The sequence below is a fragment of the Drosophila eugracilis genome, unplaced genomic scaffold (assembly GCF_018153835.1).
Source record: "Drosophila eugracilis isolate 14026-0451.02 unplaced genomic scaffold, ASM1815383v1 contig_2167, whole genome shotgun sequence".
NCBI lineage: Eukaryota > Metazoa > Arthropoda > Insecta > Diptera > Drosophilidae > Drosophila > Drosophila eugracilis.
In genome coordinates, this window is record NW_024573052.1 from 3,119,586 (window position 1) to 3,141,748 (window position 22,163).

The following is a 22,163-nucleotide window of genomic DNA, read 5'->3' on the forward strand; positions in this document are numbered from 1 at the left end:
GCCATTGTGCCTGCATTCATAAGGCCCGACTATATATATATTCTTCATGGAAAGGTGAGGCGTGGCGTGGCACACCCCCCTTTTTCACGAACAAGAGCATTTCGATTCACGCGCAGCGGAAGTGCCAGTGAAATTGAATCGCAGGCTGTAATTTCCGCTGCAGCCAGCTGGATGATGATGATGATGATGATGATGGTAATGATGGTGGCCAGCCGCGTTCCAGGAAAATCAGCAGCCATGTATCCAGGAATCCAGGACTGCAGGACTCCAGGTACCGGAGGTACGTGCAGCCAGAACCCTGGCCAGTTGTCGCTGTTGGAAATTATTGAAGAGCCAAACTAAACTAAATGCTCCTGGCGCCCTGTTGCAGCTCATTAGAGTCGGTTATTTAAAATTAAAAGCCCTCCCACTCCTGCCCCCCTCCTGCACTCCGAAGACCCAGGGGAGCTTGAGTGAAACTGCTGAAGGTCCGGCCACAGGATAAGCCAGCCCGAGTGCCTGCTCCGGCTGTTTGCCCCCTCCTCTGGCCACAGACAATTTGATTCACTTAATGAAGCCAGAAAGGAAAGTGAGTGCACTCACAGAAAGAAGGACTACGTTCGGTGAATCATAAAATAGTTTGGCCACCAAGAAGGAGTGACTGAATCAGGCCTTGCCTCTTCCCCTGCCATTTCGATCATTCAATCGGACGGAATTTTCATTATCAAACGGTAAGGGACAACACACTTATTTCTAGGAGTGAAAAACTCACCTCGTAGGATCCGGCGGTGTCCAGGATGTCGAGGGTCAGACTGACGCCGGCGATGGAGAAGTTGCCTTGGTGCATCTCCTCGATGGTCCGCTTGTACTTGGTGCTGAAGGTGTTGTACAGGAACTGGGTGATTATCGAGGTCTTGCCCACTTTCGCAGAGCCCATGACGACGATTTTGTGGCGGGCGTTGGCCGGTCCGATGGCATCGTCCACCGCGTTGTTCCTGCCCACTCTGCGTATACGTGATTTTCGGTTCGGAGTGTCAAAGCCAAAGCCAGAGAGGGAGGGAGCCAGAGCCAGAGCGAGTGAGTGAAAAACATGAAACATAAAATGTGACATGAGTGGGTTAAGTTCGTTTCAATTCAATTAATTTCGCTGGCCAGCCAGCGCCGAGCCAAGGCTTTGCTCTCCACTTTGTTGGATGATTTAATAACAGCCAACCACCCCGCCCCCTGGCGATTTCAATGGGTTTTACTTTATCCCCATGGGCGGCTCATTAAATCTGTGCGCCACATTTAAAATTAATCATTACAGCGACCTCACAAAGCGGCAACTGCGGAAGTAGAGCAAACAAAGGGACCTTATGCATGCGGTAAACACCATGTTGCAGGTTCATAATGCAGGTGAGTGCGGTCTGCCTGAAGGTTAATTGGGAACTGGGTGGAGGGGGGGGGGAGGGAATCGCCAGCATCATAATTGATTTTAAAAATAACTAACTTGTTCTTTCTCAAAATGTAAAAGCTAATAACATTGATACGCAGCTACCTGCCACGCTAGGATGCTGGACATGAAGGCTAACACAGTTTCTGATAGACAAACTTTCCATTTATTATTAACTCCCAAAGTTGCTCTCCGAAACTTTGCTGGGATGGAATAGAGGTTCAGGATTTATTGTTGTTTGTGGATAAGATCAAGTGGGGAATAGACTCGCTCTAACTTAAGTGGTGTAAGCTGAAATTGTAGCCAAATATCTGTAGTATAATGACATTCTGATATATATTATATATCCGAATGCAGAATGCCAAGATGCTGGCAGAAATTGGGGTACAGCGAAGGGGATTCCCTCGTAATGCGGTTATCTGTTGTTGAAATACAGAAATGTAGTAGAAATGTAGAAATGTTGAAGTGCCACATGTATGCTGAAAGAAGAAACTTTGTTATCTCGGCTGCATGTGCTGCTGGTTGACAGCGAAAGTGAACAGGAAATATTCCGGGCGGAGAACACGGCACATCTGCGATGAAATCCAATGCCATTTCCGGCTGGACAATGACCACAAAGCCGCAGAATCCGAGAATGACAGCTCCTCCTTCTCCTCCTCCGTGGCCCTGCGAAGCGATAAATCAGCAGGAACCAAGGGAAAAGTGGGAAGGGAAAAGGGAAATCGAAGGAGCAGAAGTAGCATAATTGTCCCATGGGAGACGTCTAACCAACAGCGGATCAAATTAGACTTTAATAAGCGCGATTCTGTCCTGTCTTGTTTTCCCTTTTTTTTTTGTTTTGTCAGATTTTCTTGTATTTTCTTTCTCTTTTTTTTGGCACCTTGGATGGCGATGGCGATGGCGATGGCGTTCTATAAATATTTTCCCAACAGGGGAAGGATAAACAAGAAGAAGAAGAAGAAGAAGAATGTAATCAAAGGCCCGCAGAACATGAAATTCTTGTCCTGACAGGCGAAACAAAGGAGAAGTATGCAAACTACGGACGGACGGACGGACAGGACACGGCCGTTTCCCTTTACCCATTTCCCTCTACCCATTCCTCTTTCTTGTGCTTTTTTCGTCCTTTGAACTTGATGAAGAAATGAAAATGTTACCCCGAAAAGTGAAAACAAAGATGCCAGTTAAAAGTACGAGTTGCCTGCTTATCTGGCCATACCCCCCCCCACAGGATTGGTTCTAACCACGTTGTGCTGGAAAAACCTTTTCCATGTGGCACTCCTTCGATGATTCCTCGTTGTGGGCAGCAATTTAAGTTCGGGAAGGGGTTTGTCCCCCATTCAGACATCTCCCTTGACACTTTGTCTGGTTACCAGGGATTTCCCCACCAGACTTACACATGTCCCGCCGCATATTTATAGTCTATAGTCTAAGCTGGCTTTCGCTTTCGCCTTCACTTTAATATGGATTTGTGGGAGGCAAGCATTAGGGAGGACAATTTATGGGAGCCAACATTCCGGACACCCCATTAGCACTTATTTGTCCAAGATCAAGAAGCCGTAATTGTTGCAAAAATGATTTTATAATGCCCTTCCTTATGGCTCATCTACACTTCCAGAAATATTCAATTAATGCCCTTCAAATCTTCAAAAGTTCTTCCCCCTTCCCACTACGATAAGACCAAGCCAGGTGGGCCCCATTATGTATGCTACATTTTAGCCAGGCTCCTTTGGGGTGGCCCCCGCTCAGCCATAACTTACTTGTCACGCTTTGGTTTATCCTCGGCATTGTCATCCTTCATGAACGATGGCTGCAGGCTGAATCGGCGACGTAAGTGACGGCCACGCATCCTGCAGTCCTTGGTATGCCTGGTGCTGGGTGCTGGTTGCTGGGTGTCCTTGTAGCGAGTCTTCTGATAAATCAACGCCCCTCGCTTTTCGCTCAGTGTGTTCCTGTGTTTCTTCTCCTTCGATTCGCCGTCGGTCTGTGGCGTTTTATTATCAGCAGTCGGTGTAAGTGGAGCAGTAACTGTAGCGCTAACTGGCAAACTGTTATGGCCACGTTAACGGTTGGTAGTTGGGTCCTCACTCCTCACTCAACACTCCTCGCTCCGCAGTCCTTGCTTAGTCCTTACTTAGTCCTTCGTCCCTAGTTTATTATTAGCCCCGCCAGCGTTTTTCCCTTTCCTCCGCCACCGGAAAATGCAAATATTTGCTCTTCTTTCTCGAGTCTTACGTTTCGTTTTAATTACGTGACTCGATGATGATAATTTCCTTGGCAAATTCCCCTGTTTACCTGCGAATGGAAAAGGTTCTGATGAGAGACAAAAAGCTATAAATTACGAGCCACCTGCTTATCGCTCTGCCGCTGGTCGTCAGTGTTTGATAATTGAAATTAAAGCGAAAACCGTTCCGACCAAACGGAAACAGAAACAGAAACAGCAACAAAAACCATAAACACCTGCACGATAAGAGGGCGGCGGCTGTTTCATTGCAGGGTAAATAAAATCAATACATCAAATAAACTGTTTCACGGTAATGAAAGACACTTTCAAACGCTGATAAATGCGGAAGGATACGTCTTTAATTTTTAGTACTTTCAAACAAAAACATTTCCTAACTTTTGGAGGCAATTAACAATCAACTATAGTCCTGGGAATAAGACAATAAAGACTGCCAAACTTCGTTTATCTCAACTTTCCCCTCAAAACGACTGTTTAATGTCCATAACTAAGTCCATAATGGTCCGAATATGGACTGTCATACATCGATAAATCTGTGATTAAAATTCCATCAAAACTGCATTCAAAGTTGAAAAAGTGCAATATTATAACTTTTTCGCTAAATTTGATGATATTACCTTGTCTCAAAAAAGGGAAGGAAGGGATCTCCGTTTTTCTCGCAAAGATGACAGTAATTTGCCCATAATTATGTCAATAATGGTCCACATGTAGAATGCAATACCTCGCTGAGTTTGTAATTAAATTTCTATCAAAACTGCATCCCCACCTTGAAATGTACAATTTTGCGCGTTTTTCTCAGATTTTGATGATGTTACCCCTTATCGGGAATGCAAGTTTCGGTTTCTCCCGTTTTCTCTCCCAAAGATCAGTATTTTTCTCATAACTTGGCCAATAATGGTCCGATTATGGATTGCAATACCTCGTTAAGCTCATAATTTGATTTCTAACAAAACTGTGTCCCCACCTTGAAAAGTACAGATTTAGCAATTTGTCGTAAATTTTGACGATGTTACCCCTTATCAAAAATGCGAAAATGAGCCGCAAAATTAATTTCCCAAAATCGAAAAACGAGTGATAGGGGTGGTTAGTGGGGGTCGTCAGCAGCACAAAACAGTCGTTCTTTTTGCTGTGCGATTTGTTTTGACCGAGATAGAGCTAAAAAACCGAGCATAGTATTGCAAATTTCTGTTAGAAATCGGTTTCCTGATTTTTTAGCCCTTAAAACAGAGCTCGCACCGAAAAATCAGAGAAATAATGATAAAAGCAAGTATAGGAGCTTAAAGTTTTGCTTGTTAGCTGCACAAAACAGTCATTGTTTTAGCCGTGCGTCTTCTTTTGACTAAGTTAGAGCTTAGAAACGGCACCAAAACCGGAATCTATGCTGTCAAAAGACGTATACTTGATTTTGGGCTAATAATATCAGTTTTTTAGCCATAGCACAGCCAAAAATGGTCCAAATAAAGAATGTAATACCTCGTAGAGCTCGTAATTTGATTGCTTTGATTCTCAACTGATTTGCATTCAAATCTGGAAAACTTAATTTTTGGGCATTTTTTGAAAATTTTGATGATGGTACCCCTTATCAAAAATGCGAAAAATTGTTAAAATTTCAAGCTCACAAAATCCCCAAATCAATGATGAAGAAAGTTTGTGTTGGTCGAAAGCTGCTCAAAACTGTCTTCATTTTAGGTCTGAGCCTTCTTTTGGCTAAGTTATAGCTATAAATCCGAAAAAAATTGAGATCATTTTCTGGCGAAACGCAGAATCCTGATTTCGGTCTCAAACTAACAAGAATTCTTCCTATAACTAAGCCAATAATTGTCGGAATGTAGAATGTCATACACCGATGAACTCGTAATTAAAATTCCAATCGAACTGTGTCCCCACCTCAAAATGTCAAATTTTTGTTGATTTTCTCAAATTTTGATGATGTTACCCCTTATAGAAAATCCAAAAATATGGTACAAATTTAAATCCACAAAATCCTCAAACCAATGATGAGGAAAGTTTATTTTGGTCGGAAGCTGCTCAAAACAGTCTTTACTTTAGCTCTGAGCCTTGTTTTGGCCAAGTTATACGCATAAAACCGATCAGAAATAGTGCCATTTTCTGTCGAGACTCAAAATCCTGATTTTAGCTCAAAAGTAATCAGAATTATTCTCATGACAAAGCCAATAATTGTCATATTATAGAACGTTATACATCATAGATCTTGAAATTAAAATTTGGCTTGTCTCTTATTTTGATTTAGTTTCAGCAATAAAAAACATTTCAGATGATCGAAGTTTGCTAAGTTCTTGGAATCGTCTATTTTGCTACCATCCTGAGCTAAAGCCACCTTGCAGGGCAGTTAAGGAAATGTTAAACTTCTTTCAAGTTGCTGAAACTCCGACTAATTAAACAGATTTATGTTGGCCGAGTTGGGCTAAGGCCCCTGCTTGGGCACTGCTTTCTCTGCGTGCAGCTTTCCCCAAATGCCGTGGTGCTTATTCTTATTTTATGGGCATTTTTAGCAGGTTCTGCTTTCCCTAACTAAGTTTATGTTGGGCAAAGCAAAGGAGAAGCAAGAACAATAAGGCTGACATTAATTAGTCTGTAATGGAGAGAGAGAGAGAGCAGGTCTGCGAGTGAGTTTAAAGTTCCCCGAAAGGAAAGAAATTAATCCGAGATTCCTTCATATCAAGTGTAAGTGCCCCTAAAAATGTGCAACATTATTTGCACCAGAAAATAAAATGTGAAATTCGATCTGTGACCAGCACCCCCTTCCTTGCGAACTGCAGTGCTCGGGACAATGTGCCACAAGCTGCGTGGCTGCAACAAAACAAGTTTACTGCAAGCAACCGGAAATAGCTGGAAAATGCCTTGAAATCACTCAGCATTCAGGGCAGGAAGAGCCCAGGAAAAGCGGGAGAAACAGGAAAACCGTGCTGAAGCACGCCGGCCAGACCGAGAGACAGAGGAAGGGCAATTCAATTGCCGGGCATCATCCACATTCCGTAGCCCTCAGAATGGATTAATTTATAGAAATTGTTAAGAATTAATGATCTTTGGGCTGCTGTGTGGTTTAATTTCGGGATATTAGTCCTGTGAATATTGCTTGCCTACTTTTTGGGGCACTCAAAATGCACTTCCCCTAAGCCAAGGCAAGAAGCCTGTGATTTTTTCAGTAAGAAGACTGCAGACCGAAGACCAAAGACTGAAAGACGCTTAAGAAAGTCAAACTTTGGCAGCTGTGTGTTCAATTTTTTCCTTTCCTTCTCTCAGGAGTAGGTATCTGTATGTGTGTGTGAGTAAGTGTGTGTGTGTGTGTGCAGTGGGTAGTGGGTATTAAGACAAGTTGATCCGAACTGGCAGGGAAACTTTGGCTGCGGCTTAGGAGCCCGAAAATTTGCTCAAGTTAAACGAGTTGCGGCATATTGACTGCAGTCAGCTGAATAAATGGATTATCCTAGCAAAAAGAAAGGGGGCGGCAGGGCGGGGGTCAAAGGTGGCGGCTGCAAGGAGGGAACGCGTAGAGCGGCTAAATTGCCTGTGGTTCCTGTGTTTTGTCTTGAGGGTCTCCTCCACCCTTTTCGCCCTCTTCTTTCTTCGCTTTACTAAATTAATTTGTATGAAATTTTGTTGGTTTCTTTACTTATTCCTAGTCGGAAGGGATGGAAGGAAGAGACAGCGGAAAAGTGCTGGAGAAAATGCAACTTTTCAAATGCACTCAAACCATTCGATTTTCCCATAGAACGGTGGACAGAGTGGGAGAGAGTGGAAAAGGCGCAGAAGAAGAATGCCTTGCCCAACTATTCCTTCAATTTCCGGCCCGATCTGCCCGACTTTTGTTCCCATAAAACTTTGCTAATAACTTTGCGGAATCCCCCGCCACTCGAAAATCATTTAATTCACATTTGTTGCACTTTCATAATGGCATAATGTCTCATACTCTGCATAGCCAACATCTTTTTGTAGGGCACTCTCCTAGTCTAAATGCTTTCCTCACTTTGGGCTTTCCCTCTTTTTATTATCTCAAACATTTTCCGGTTTTTATTTAATGCAATTCGACAATAATAAATGGGATCGTAAAACGTGTTACGGAATAATCAGGCACATAAAGCAGCTCGATCGTTGGGGCTTTGGAAGGACAGAATTATGGGAAATTATGCAACTGGTCCATGGTGAAAGCAAAGAGCCTTACCAGAATTTGCCACGAAATTTGGCAAATGCAAAAGCATTTCTAGTTTGGAGCGGTGGCAGCAGCAGGAGGAGGAGGAGAAGGTACTCGTATGCGCCAGATTAGCACGACCATTCAGCTAGCTGGCTGGCTGGCTGGTGAGTGGGTGGGTGGGTGGTGGCCAGCAACCTAATGTCCCTATCTGGTGGTTACCTGGTTACCTGGTTACCCGGTGTTTGCTTGTGCTTTTATGTGTGGCTGATGTTCGTGACTGGCCCTGAATGCACTGGCTCACTGGCTGACTGGCTCGCTGGCTCACTGGCTCACCTGCTCTCCAGTGAAAGCAGCATTCAGCCAGGTGCAGCACTAAAATTGAAAAGCATAAATACATGTGTATAGTACTCGTACATGGACTATAAACATAAAGCGCCCCAGTACATAGAGGAGGGTGTTAAGGTATGGTTTGTGGACGGTGGACGGTGGACGGTGGTCCTTCTGCAGAAAGGGTCACAAAATGTTGAATGTCCTCCACATCCCCCCCCTCCTTTTCCTTAAATTTATACCTCATTTCTATCGCTTGGCGGAGGCTGTTAAATTTGGTGGTTTCTGAGGGGCCTTCAGGCAGGAATAGCCGAAGGAATAGCGATTATAATTTAATCTTTGTGGGGCTTCCTATTACTGATCACAAATCACAGGCTCAGGCCAAGCAACAATGCAACAATTGGCAAAGCAACAGGCAAGAGGCAACAATGGCCACGAAGCTGAATTCCTTTGGGTGTTCCCTCAACATAAATTTCCCTTTCCTTTGCCTTTTGTTTTTGGGTTCTTCTTTTCGGTCAGGCAAAATGCTAATGAATCGGGGCTGGGCTGGGAAATCAAATGAAAAACAAATAAACAATCAGAGCCAAGGCAAGCAAGGCGCAGCGAAATGAAATGTCACAAAAGGAACAAAGGAGAGCGAGTCTGGGGGGAGGGATGAGCGGCAAACAAGCAAATGACACAGCAAGCAGAGGGCAGAGAGAGAGGCCCAAAAGATACATTTTTTCTGCAGTTTATTAACTCATCTTTAAGCAGTACCTGACTCTTTAAACTTGAAAAGTCTATAAGCTTAGACACCGAGAAGTGAGTCGAGTGAATAATTTAGTTTGTCTGAGAGAGGAGTCTGGGTGGTAGACCCCTCCCCACCCATAAACTACTAAACTAAGCTCCATAATCAGACCGCACATTGAACATTAAACCCAACTCTTTGTGGCATTACGCATTCCCGTTGCCCATTGAGGAAACTTTCTCCAAATTGATTTGAATATTTATGGAAGAAGGATGCTGGAGGAGGCACAATTTGATCTGTCACAATAACCATTCGGGTGTACATATATACTCGTAGGAACCTATAAAGTACAAGCCATATGAAGGTAGGGTTTGGGTTTGGACTGGGGATGGGGCTGAGGCTTTTCCAGATCGGCTTAATCGCAAAGCCACAGCCAGAACGAGGGCTCAAGTAATTATAAATGCCATTTTGTGTCGGTTTTGTTTAGCATGACGAGATAAGAGAGTGGCTTGCGGGCGGTTGTGTTCGTGGGGTTAACGTGCCACATGCATATTTATCATTTATGTAGGCACAAATTTCTGTCCCTCCCATCAAATGGCACACACACACAAGCAAGGGTAAAGGGGTGGCAATGGGTGGCATCTTTGCCGCAGGCACACACTCCCCGCAAAAAAAAAAAACCTGATTAGGAAGAAACACAGAAACAGAACGCCCGCACTGTCAACAAATAAAAGAACAACCCAGCGAGGGCAATGGCTGGCTCTTATCGCTGGCAAGTGGGCTAATTGGCCGAACTGAAGTTGATTTTAAATTCCACAATTATAGGGAAATTGATTAAATTAACAGCAGTTTTCTTTCGGTGCAGGCAAACGGCAATGGCAACGGCAACGGCAACTGAAGTCTGACTGCGGCTGGGGACGTTTTCCACGAGGAAAAGCCAATGACCCAAAGCACCCAAATGACATGCCGACGCACAAGAGCTCCTTATCAGCCATGGGCCATGTGTGTTTGCTGCCTGCCGCTTGTTGCTCGCCACAGTGGGACAAGTTTCGAGTTTTGAGTGCCGAGTTAGTTGGGCCTTTCGAGTTTTCTCATATCTTTCACTGCTCGTCGAACAGCAACAGCAACGGCCGTGGCTTAAGGAGCTCCAGTGTGCGCAAAAAGTTGTCTTTTGTCTTTCGGAAAAGTTGTCGCTCTAGTTTTCTGCTTTTCTAGTTTTGCGTTTCCTGGGCTGTCAGCTCTTCGACTTCATCTTAGGGCCTGCAACAGAATCGGCTCAAGAAAACAGCCTAAGTTGGTGTTGAACAGCCGACAAGGCAAGATTTCTTATAGACAAGCGTCTTGGTGATGGCCTTTCCTATATATGTCTTATGAAGAATGTTCAAGGATCAAGGACAGCAATGTAAACAGCTTCTTGAACTGCTACTTAAAGTGATTTTCATTCAGAGATTGGTGGGTTTAGTTCCCTTTTTGGATTACCAAAAACTAGGTTCGCTCTTGGAAAGTCTTTTGGCTTGGACTGCTTTTACTAAGGAAGTACTCAATATTCTCATTACAAACTCTATGCAGTTTGTTTTCTGTGCAGTCAGTGCGTGAGCTTGTCTCGGGTTGCCTTGAATTTGATCCCCTAATGAACTGCCCCTCGACTTAGGGGCTGACTTATGGCTCTGCCCCGTTTCCAGCCACGCCCCTAGCAGGTCTTTCAACCGCCCTCCGGGAGACTGTGACTGTTGTCGTTGTCGTTGTCGTTGTCGTTTCAATTAGTGTTTCATATTCGCAGCGATTTGATTTGAGTTTAAGCGGAATTGGATTGGGAATGGGAATGGGAATGAGAATGGGAATGGGAGTTGGGATGAAAGGGAACGATAAACGATGTATCAGACAAGAGACATGTCTTCTTCGATATATATATATATACCGATATAGGTATACATTTACATGGCCGAAAGGCGGAGCTCAGCCGCAAATCCAGGCAAATCGCTCGTTGGCTGCCCTAATCCTGGCATCTTCAAATACCCAGCAGGGTATCCACCCGTAGAGTGGATGGAGTTAATCTGCGTGGAGTGAGCGATTACACAGGAGATACAGGAGATTGTAGATAAGAGATAAGAGAAGGACTCCCCAATATCCTGTTCTTGATTTTGCTATATGTTATGTTATATCTCAGACAGAAGGCTATAAAAATGGGCCAACAGCAGTCGTAAAGGCCGCCATCAGCCATTAACCATTAACCATTTTGCACTTTGGTGCCTGTCTGGGGAGTACCAAAAAACAAAAAAACCAAAAATTCCTGGGAAAAGCAAATTTCGAATCGGGAACCATGACATTGATGAGTAATAAGTGCAATAATCGGCCGTTGGCCATGACAATGGCAGCACTCGCTGGCCGTAGAGCGGTTTATCTGTGCGTAGAATAAACATTTTATCGCATTATCGATTGCGATTACTCAGTTAATGAATTAAACACACACAGACACACTCACACACACACACACGAGAGCCAATATATTACTCCTTTTTGGCAAAAAAAAAAAGAGCAAAAAGAGATTCCCATTGAAGCAGAAAGCTGCATAAAGGGCGATAAGAAGTCGGCTAATAATGGCTAAAATAATAAATCATCGCCTGGCCAAAACAGAAACAAAAACTAAAAAACGCTGAAAGTTTGCACACAAAATGCAAGGCACCCTGTATGGCGTAATTTACGACATCAGATATCAGGATATATATACACATATATCCGATATCAGGTCTTGCCCTGCATAGCAGGAATAATAAAAGCAGAGAGTAAAAGACCTCATTGAATTAATTATGACAAGCGATGAGCTTATTTACGATCAATGCAGATTACAAATGAATTATCGTTCGCCGAATCATACGTCGGTAGCCCGCCGATGTCGTTCCAAAAATACCGATATGGAGATATATACTATATAGAGAGAGATATTCAGTCACAGATTTTGTTAAACTTTTAGTAATAGTAAAACTTCAAGCGAGCAAGGCAAGTTTTTCGATTAAACGCAGTTCTGACTTCTTGCTGGGTACCTGCCTGTTCTTCGAATCAATTTGAAATATTTTTTCAATCAGCTGGTTTTCCTGGCAAATCAACTTCCGATTTCCAATTAACACTCTTAACACACAGGCACAGGTTGCAAAAAAAAAAAAGATTGTTCACTCGAAAGCGAATTCTTCGGTCGCTTCTCGGCCAGTATACTCCTTTGTTTGTGGCCAACAGAGGACTGTTTGGTCGCTTAGGCTGTTGAGATGGAAAGATGGAAAGTTTTGGGGCAGCAGCGATGGAACAACACGCTGCGTCGAGTTCCCGGGAAAAACTGGCAGCGGACCGAGCGTTACACTTGATGCATGCCCGAAACTAGAATTCGCACGACGCCGAGGGACAGGCAACGAGCATAACGAACCTCGATCCGAACCTGAATCCGGCCACCCGAAGTGTGCCAAGGTGAGAGAGGTTGTTTTTGTTGGGTGGTGGGTGGTGGGTGGTTCATGGAGTGGTGGATAAATGGAAAAGAGGTTTTGGGTGGAAAAGCGCCACAAGTGCATGCCGAAAAACGAAGGAACGAAGGAAAGCCTGCCAGTCAGCCAGCCAGCCAGCCAGTCAGCCAGCACAACAATGAACGAAATAAGCGAGTTTCCCATCTCAGCAATGCTGGAGCCTCCTTCGAATGAAAGGAAAAGCGGGAAAGCGGGAACGAAGCGGGGCGAAGCTTTAGCTGAATGCAAAGCTCTGCCCTGCGGAGCTTTCCAGCGGAGCAGATGCAACAGCTAGGGGATACAGATGGCATAGGATACCACCGAATGCTGCGGAAAGGTTAACTGCAAACGGTATGATGAATGCCCAGATAGAGTCGAACAAATGGCCAGCATTATTTATCAAGACAAAAGATGGATTGCAGCCGAAATGAGTGCCACGAATGGGATGGAAAGACGAATGGCTGGGCATGATAAGGCTGAACCTATAAAGGCTATTTACATTTCGGTGAAAGTAATCATAACACCCAGGCTTGACAGATCATAGATGTAGAAGAGTTTTCCAAGCGGAACTCTTTCTTCGATCTTATTTAAACGAACTCTATCAAACCTTCTAATCAGAAAACATATCTAGCTCTTTAATGACCACATAAAGACGAACTGGAAGGAGTTCTCAGGGAATGCCAAACAAAGTTTAGTTAAGAAACAAGTTAAAAAGCGATTTTAAAACAGAAGATTCATGGAAAACGAATCACACTAACACGATTATAATACGATTTATAATATGCATAACGTTTCGAAGCCATGACTATGACTCTATTGTTATTTATTGCCTGGTGAATGTGAATATGTTGTTGTTGTTGTGTTTTTTCATTTTTTCGTATTCATTTCTTGTCTTTCTGCAGCTGGAAAAACTGCGCTCCTCCTGCACACCTGCCCGCATTCCGCATTCCGCATTAGCCGCCTTTTATCCGCTTTTTCCCGCATTGTTTTCGCTTCACTTCTCCCGCCAACCGCTGTGCCCGTGTGTGTAGCAAAGTCTACGTCTCCGTCTCCGTCTCCGTCTCCCTTCTCGTCCCCGTCTCCGCTTGTCTATCCGTCGTACACTGACTGGGACGCATACCGCTGAGCTCTCATTGGACTTTGGAAAACAAGGAGAACACACGTACGAGTACACCGGAAAAGCAGTTCGTTATGAAATTTGGCATTCGAGGAACATAATTACCCTAAAAAGTATGCTACAATATATTCCCAACAAGTTGGATTGATTTTCCGCACCATTTCTGAATCTTCTTCTCGTTGAAGATCTTTCTTTTTCTTGGGTCCTTACCCTCTGAAACGAAATCGAATGATCAACAACATTTCTCGCTGTGCACACGTACAGCTCTCGTGCCGCAGCCGTTGCCTGATGTGTATTAATGCCGTGCGGGTGCCAAATGCCAGATGGAAACAGTTCAATCATAATAAACTCCCAGTCAATTTTTAATGATACAAAAAGAAAAATGTGTGTCCCCTTCACCCTCTTTGCCCTCTTTGGTCTCTCTGTCCCCTTTGCTCCTTTGCCACCTTGTCACTTGTTGCGGGTCAAAGGACGCGTAAAGCCTTATAAATTGTTGCATATCCTTGGGCGCCGCGTTAGGCGCCTCGTTTACAGTTTTTGGGGAGGGAGAGGAGGCTCGTTGTAGAGCCATTCCAAAATCAGTTCAGCTTGCTTAGTTTTATTTTTCGTAAATTGAATTCGTTAGCAGGAAAATTGAATGTTTTCAGGCAAGAGGCAGAGGAACTGCTATACCAGAAACAGAGTTACTATTCAGAGACTAAGACTATCTTCTTCGTGATGCAGTTGATCAGCCAGAACTGCCTTTAACACCTTACTGCCTAGGATAACCCTTTGCTAACATATCTGTTTCACTGACACTGACACTGACACTGAGTCTCTCTCTATTCATTAAATCATTTTAATGCTGACTGTGATTTGAGGGGCTTCGACTGAGCTGAGCTGAATCCTTAATTACATCGCCGGATTACATCGGCATACCCATAGCCCATAGCCCATAACGCCCCATAACCCATAACCCATATCCCTGTAGATCCCTGTAGATACTTTCTGCCCAATCAGCAGGCTGTTTTGAGGCCTCAATTCGGCTTACAATCATTTTATGTTCCGCATATAAAAATTTTCATTTTCATTTTCATTTCAGGTCGTTAGCTGACTGCAAGGATGTATGTAAAAAAAATAAATAAATAAATAAAGGCATGCATAAAACTTTACGCCCAATTGATTTCGATTTCGTTTTAATGATTTTTGCAGGTTCAGCGGAATTTGGGGCTCAGGCTCAGGCCCAGGTGGATCCCAGGTCTCGACCCCACCGAACTCCCCAACAAACTCCCTTCTTCGCTGTCTCTCGCCATCAGCAAGCGGTACACGGAGCGTACAGCCGCCTGCTCTCAGGTGTTTGTTTATGCCTCTGCCTTGGCCCGCCGAACGTTCAATTAAAATTTCAATTATCAGCTGGCAAACAGAGAGGGGTTGCAGGGCAAAGCAGGCGCCAACGAGGTTTGAGACACCCTACCAACCTACTTAAGCTAACCGAGTAGAGGTCTTTAAAGAGAGATTGTCTATATCTTCCTATCGATATTTCACATTTAGTTCCCCTTTAGATTGCTTAGCTAAGATGACCTTAGAAAAGGGCATTAGATTCGCGATCTCAACAGAGGCTTCTTCTTCGGTTTGATTACAAATTGGATTTGGCCAGCCCCGCAAAGTTGCGGTTGAGGCATTGACACTGCGTAAACAATGCGAATCAGAAGAAGACGAAGAGCAAGCTGGGAGCCTGCCAAAGTTGGCTAAATAATAAGTTCAAATTTCAGACCAATAATTAAAGAGCCCAAAGTTTTCCAATTTCAAAGGCCTCGTGCCTGCGTTGGGGTCAAGTGGGTTGACGGGCTGACACCGAATGATATCTCCGTCTCTATTTTTTTACTTGGTATCCTGCAGACAGTGACCACTGTACTTCCACGGCCAGCATATTTGGTTACTGTTAACCACATTTCATGTTAAAACCAATCACCAGACACATATAAATCTATATATGCATCCATCCTCATGTCTGGCATGCAGGCTGCCTGGAAGCCAGAAGCTGTCAGCAGGTTGCCACTCCCCCTCCGTCAGCCACCCCCTGCCGCACGCCACCCACCATTGTCCCCCGGAGCTTCTTTATCGCGGCAAGCTCAACGTCGATATGGGCCTTACAGGAGGGGTCAGAGAAATATGGAAATAGATTGAAACTAAATTAGATTAGTTCGTTCTTCGGATTGGGAAGTAAATAAATTAGCCGCTTCCATGTCCACCTACGATTATTCCTATCCAAGTTTTGTTTTCATATAATCCTCCCAGAACTTTGTCCATAGCTACGCCAATAAAAGTCTGAATATGGAATGTCATACCTCTATGAATTCGTCAAAAAATTTCCTTGTAAACTGCATTCAAAGTTGAAAAGGTGAAATTTTGGCCCATTTTCGCTAAATTTGATGATGTTACCCCTTATCGGGAATGCAAGTTTCGGTTTATCCCTACAAATTATCTCCAAAAGATCAGTATTTTTCTCATAACATGGCCAATAATGGTCGGAATATGGAAAGTAATACCTCGTTGAGCTCGTAATTTGATTTCCAACAAAACTGTGTCCCCACCTTGAAACGTAAAAATCTTTACATTTTTCGCAAATTTCGATGATGTTACCCCTTATAGAAAATCCAAAAATATGGTACAAATTTAAATCCACAAAATCCTCAAACCAATGATGAGGAAAGTTTATTTTGGTCGAAAGTTGCTCAAAACAGTCTTTACTTTAGCTCTGAGCTTTGTTTTGGCTAAGTTGTAGGCATAGAACCGATGAAAATAGTGCCATTATCTGTCGAAACTCTAAATCCTGATTGCTGCCCAAAAGTAATCAGAATTCTTCTCATAACTCAGCCAATAATTGTCAGAATGTAGAATGTCATACATCGATAAACTCATAATTTTATTTCCAACAAAACTGCATCCCCACCTTGAAAAGCGAAATTTTCAAAGTTTTTCTCAAATTTCGATGATGTTTGATGCGAAATCAAAAAACCAGTGATAGAGCTCGTAAGTGCAAATCGTTAGCTACACGAAACTGTATTCATTTTAGCTGTAAGTCTTAAAACGACCAAGTTATAGCTAAAAAAACACAACAAAATGTTGCAGTTTTCTGTCAAAAGCCTCGTCTTGATTTTATGCCCAAACTAAATAAGAATTTTCCAAAAATGTTCCCGAAGAGGAATGTCATACCTCATGAAGTTTGTTTTCCAATTCCTATTCGAATTGCATTCAAATCTCAAAACTAAATTTTAAGAAAAAAAGATAATTTTTTAATTTAAAAATCCTTCCCTGCTGACCTGACCCACACTGTGGATGCGTTTGACAAGCGCTGTTGGCCAAACGGCAAAACGAAACCTTCGGTGAAACCAGCATCTGTTTGCGGTTCGCCAGTCCGTCCGTCCATCTGTCTGTCTGTCCGTTTGTCCATCTGTGTCGCCGCATCTCCGCGTGAAATCCGGACCATCCCAGGCCAAGCCAAAGGTGTGTATGCATGGCCACATAGCCGATAAGCACTGGGGATTTCCAGCACTGGACGGACGGAGGACTGACTCTTTGGCAAAAGGATGGGAAGAGCAGTGGGCGGAATGCAAAGGGCAATTGGTTTATCAATCCCGTGGCATCGAAGCGGACTCTAGTGATTGCATTTTAATTTGCAACAAATTCAATTTAAGTTGCGGATATTAAAGGTTGTCTCTGCCACAATCTGATGCCTCTTCCTGTCCTTTCTAAACATTTTTATTTTGCAGGTAAATTAAACCGAAGACTTCTATGATTGAGCTGCTGCTGTCTGCTGTGACATACGCAGACTCTGATTGGCCAGCTTGGCTCTTCGTTTTGATATCTTTGGAAATGCTGCTGATTTATGGTTTCATGATTTATGAGGCTGACATGCAAAGGAGCTGCCCAGTTGGCCAAATTGCACTGCCTGAGAACTGGCCACAGGTCACAGGGGCAAGGGAGAGTGCAACGAACGGACTGGTCACAACATCGAGCACATCAATAACAATAAGGCCAAAGCCTACGTGCATGGAACAGTCGGGCAAATCAAATTTGAAAGCAATTCGATTAGAGTAAACTCTTTATCCCTATCTTTAGCCCTAGCCCATCCCATCCTGCTGGCCCTATCCATGTGATCTTCCTAGAACCTAGTAGTAGCCCCTTCCTAAGCTCCCTACTATCTCCAGCACAGCACAGCCAAGCAGTTTCCCTCGCACATCCACCGCTCCCTCGCTATCATCTGCTGTCTGCTTTCTGCTTTCTGCTCTTGGCCCTGGCTTATTATTGATGGTAATGAAAATTTGATGATGGCCAACAGACTTCGTCTCTCTCTCTACTCCTGCTCCTCCCCCTGCTCCTCCTCCTGCTTCTGGTTTTCTGGTTCTGGTTCTGGGCATGCTAATGATAATGACAATGACGATGATTGATTGATGTGTTCTTTTGGTGTTTGGCTCGGTGGTCCGTGTGTTGGCATGTTGCTGCTCGTTCGTCTGCTTGCCACTGCCACAGTTTCTGTTTTTCCAGCTTCCTTCACCCTCGGAAGGCTGTTAATTAGTGCGAACTGACTTGGCACCGCCGAAAATTCAAATGAACCGTCAAATGGCTCCCCCCTCAGAGCTCTCTTGGGAGGTTGTGTTGAGTGGGTGGGTGGCTTGGTTGGTTTTCGCCTTTTCGGTTTGCACTTCTGTCAACAGCTCTGCAGTTGTCCGTTCAAGGCTGTCGGTTGTCGGCGTTGACTTCGTGTAAGTATTTAAGAGTCGAATTTTAATAACTCTTTCAACTTTTTGGGAGTTGGGAAGGTCTCTGAAAGGCTTGAGGAATTTTATTTCCCTAAAAACAGAACCTTCTGAGTACCTTTTGGCCCTAGAAATCGTTTCCTATCAAAGCAACAAGTAAGGGTAAAGCTTTTGCTTTACTTTATTAACTAAGATTTGGCTTGGCTGTTTTCGGCAAGAGCCTAAAAAAGTGGCTTTTGGCACAGTTTGCTTAATAATAGATACTGGCCAGAAAAAGTGCATATGTCAGGTTGCAATAGCTGCAACGCAGAGTCGCGAGAAGCCACCCTGACGCTGAAGAATGACCTGGACTGGACTTTAGGTCGAGAATTTGGCCAAACCGCAGCCAAGATGTGCGAGAAGGTGAGGTGGTTTTCCTGGAAGCGTGATTAAATGCCGATGGCCAATCAATGCATGCCATCAGACTTTCGCCTTTTTCCATTTTCCACTTTCCTTTCCCACACTGCCTGAGGCACCACGCATTCCCAGGCATTCATAGCCCCAGGCCATGGCAGGATGTGCTAGGATACAGCCGATGATAACGTTGTGGGGCGCCATGTCAGTCTGTCCTCCAAAAAGGAAGCCAATCAGGAAGGAAACTTTTCAAATTCCTCGACAGCTGACTTTGGCATTTTAACATTTAAAAGAAAAAAGAAAGCAGAAAATCAGGTTTACAGCACATTCTGTTGGCTCTCAAAAAGTTAACCACAACTCTGCATGAGTTTTATGGCATCTTAAACAATTTTAAGAATTCGCCGGGTTTAGTGCCCGGACTGCAGCCCCTCCTAGATCACGATTTTCCTGAATTTAATGCGACTCGGTCGGTTACTGTTCCGCTTGCTGGCCACACACTTGCCAGAGTAAGAAAGCAAATTGTTTAGGATTGACAGGATGACCCACCCACGGCACGCCTCCATTCACATTGCTATTCCAACCGCCGCCCCTAAGTGATTCCGAGTGGAAAAAAGCAGTGGCAAAGGCAGTGGCAGTGAAAGTGAAGTCCGGGCTAGCTTTTGGTTGCGATGTGATTTGAATGCCAAGTTTAATGAGAGCCAATCCCCGACTGCCGCCTGCTGAATGCCGGACATCGAGTGCCCGGAAAGGTTCTGCCTAAGAGGAGGCGGGCGCGAGTGCTCAATAAGTTTCCATGATTCAGCTGTGGCCACACAGCCTGCGAACGCCTCCGCACCCTGGCTCTCCGACACCCCGGCCAAAGGCTCATCTTCTTAACGCCCCTGTCCCAAGCAGCCCAAGTCCCACCAGATATACAGATATATAACCCAGCAGCAAACTCAGCTCCCAGCACTCCCAACCCCCAGCTCCCAGCTCTCAGCTCCCAACACAAACAGAACGGCAAGAATAAGTGAGAAAAGCGAGAAAAGTGAGAAGTGGGGTGGCCCTTCGGTTTATGCCAGCAGATAAACGGAAAAGCAGGGAGACAGACCTTAGACGAAGGCTATTTGGATATCAAAACAAGATTCTTCTTGTGCATTCTTCTTCCAGCTGAAGGAGAACAGAGAACAGAGAAGGCAACTTTCGTAACTGGAAAACCTACTCACTGCTTATCATTACTTTTCGCCCGCATAAACCAAAGTTTATCTTTGGTCGGCGTCTGCATTCGCGCCTTGGTCTCGGGACAGACCCAAACAATTTGTCGTTGTCCTGTGCGGATCCTGTTGCTTTGCTGTCCTGTCAGCTGCTTTTGCTTGCCTGCCTTGCCCTGCCCTGCTCCTGTCCAATGGTCGTCGACCACCCCCTCTCCCGATTGTCCAGTCCACAACGGGAGCAATCGATTTTCCCGGGGCTTAAGTCGAGGAAAACTCAACCTTAAAAATGCGCTTAAGTTTTATTGTATTCCAATCTCATTAACTTCTTTTATTATTATTTGTGTTTTGTGTTTTGTGTTTTGTGCTTTGCTTTTCCCTCTGCCTGCCCCCTCCGACGCCGCCGCTGAATCTCTTCCGGATTTTCCCTCTTTTTCGGCCCAATTTACGCGCTGAAGAACTTTCTTGCCACGCCTGCGATTGACGCATGTAAGCCCTCCCTACTATATATACACGTATACATCTTCGGCTACATATGCAGCCGTGTGTGCGTGGAAATAAAATCGCATAAAATAAAGCAATATCCTTCACTTATTTGACATTTGGGCCTTCATTAATGGGGCTGCGAGGGGTGAGGGCTCAGGCCATTATCCCAATGGGCAGGGTCTGCCTCTGGATTCCCACTAAACTGATTTTTAAGTTTGTATCAAAGAACTAATCGAGATTATCTGGTTTAAGGACACCTTGGTTTAGGCTCTACTAACTAACAGCCCCTCATCCTGACAGCCTGACAGCCTGACTAAGCCCCTGCTGCTAGATGGAGGTGGAGTAATATGATTAATGAGCATTCCAGCCATGACCATGACCGAGAGGAATGGAATTTAATCAGATTGTCATGAGTTTTGATTTGAGCTCAGAGGTCAGGCGGCTGTTAAAGTTTAATATCTGCATGGGATTACGCCCTCTCCATATCTCATTCAATATGTATGGTACACATATAAATCTGGCTCTGCTCAAAGTCCCTGACATCATTAATGTCACTACTGACTGCTGACTGCTGCCTTTCAACCCACTCCCCCCCTCTAGAAGGGGACCCACCCCCCTACACATTCAGTCAGTGGCGTCGGCTAACTGAGACCACCCACTCGGGGCGCTTCTGTTTGCCTTTTGTTGCATTTTGCATGTCGTACTTCGATTTGCATAATCTTAATCTTTTGCACTCGCCTGGGATTTTGCAGGAAGGTGAAAGCTGCATCGAAATCAGATGGCCAGGAGGAAGCCAGGACCAGAAAACAGAAACCAGAAACCAGAAAACAGAGACTGGACGACAATGGCAAAACGACTGAGATGGCATCATCTGGCTAAGCCCATTGAACATTGTCCGGACTTTAGCTTGGCCAACGGCCTGGCTATCCAACTCGCGTATCATCCTTTACAGTGAGCCCCGAAAGCGAAGACTTCCAAGAGGGAGAGAGAGTGTCACAAATTGGCAGTTGAAGACAGAAAGACCGTCGAGATAAACGCAACTTCTTCTCATTTGCAACGTAACAATGAATATTAAGCAACAGTCCTGTTTCGCCCTTCAATCCAATTTGGAGTTCCAGCCATTCCGACGTCTTCTCTGCTTTGGAGTTTCATCTATGAATGGAGTGGCATTTAGTCGCAGGCCAAGTAAGATCAAAGGCAGGTCCTTCCCCTTCCCCTTCTCCTACCCATGCCCTGCCTTCTTCTAATTCCAATCGAAGGATGACGATGATGATGAGGTTTGTCTGGGAATGTGTGTGTGTGTGTGGCCCTTCGGGTTCTCAGCATATCGGTTTTGTCCCTTTAATTAATGTGGGGGTGGGCGGATATGAAAGAGAAACAATACTCGTACAAGGAGCGGGATTAGCAGCGATCCAAAGACCAACCGCCAGCCCCACTGCCCGCCCATGCTTGTTCAACATTTAAACACGACGGCCTCATTGTGTTTTCCATTCCTTTTCGCCCCCGCATTTTGCCACAGATTTTCCGCCCCAGGGCTGCGGCTGCGAATCCTCTTGGGTGCATTCGGAAATTCACTGAGCCATGCGCTTTGTTGGTTTTCAATCAAGAGTTTGTTTATCAATGTTTTGCTGGCAACAAAAGCTAATGGCTAATAACAAGCTGGCAGCAATAATCCCCGATCCCCCTGGAAATAAGCTGCAATCATCGTGCATCGGCTTGTACCTTGGTAGCAGCTCACTGGCTCGGCATCTCGCATCTCGGCATCTCCAATGCCAGGCGACCCCTTTCCTACACCGAAAGAAAACTCTTTATAGTCAGAGTCCAGAGCCCGCTCCGGATAGTTCCCTCCTTGTTTTCCCGCTGTGCAACCGACAGCAATCAATTTTCGAAATG

The 22,163-nt window shown here is 44.7% G+C and overlaps 1 protein-coding gene across 1 annotated transcript in view; it reads right to left on the reverse strand.

Annotated features, from left to right (window-relative positions):
• LOC108105518 (ras-related protein Rap-2b) overlaps window positions 1-22,163 on the reverse strand; it is a 44,951-nt gene that overhangs the window by 15,411 nt on the left and 7,377 nt on the right. The window contains exons 2-3 of the mRNA XM_017212144.2: window positions 3,169-3,703; window positions 752-983 (exon numbers count right to left, since the gene is read on the reverse strand). Of these exons, the coding sequence (XP_017067633.1) occupies window positions 752-983; window positions 3,169-3,257 (321 nt within the window). The 5' untranslated portion in view covers window positions 3,258-3,703. The remainder of the gene's footprint in view (window positions 1-751; window positions 984-3,168; window positions 3,704-22,163) is intronic.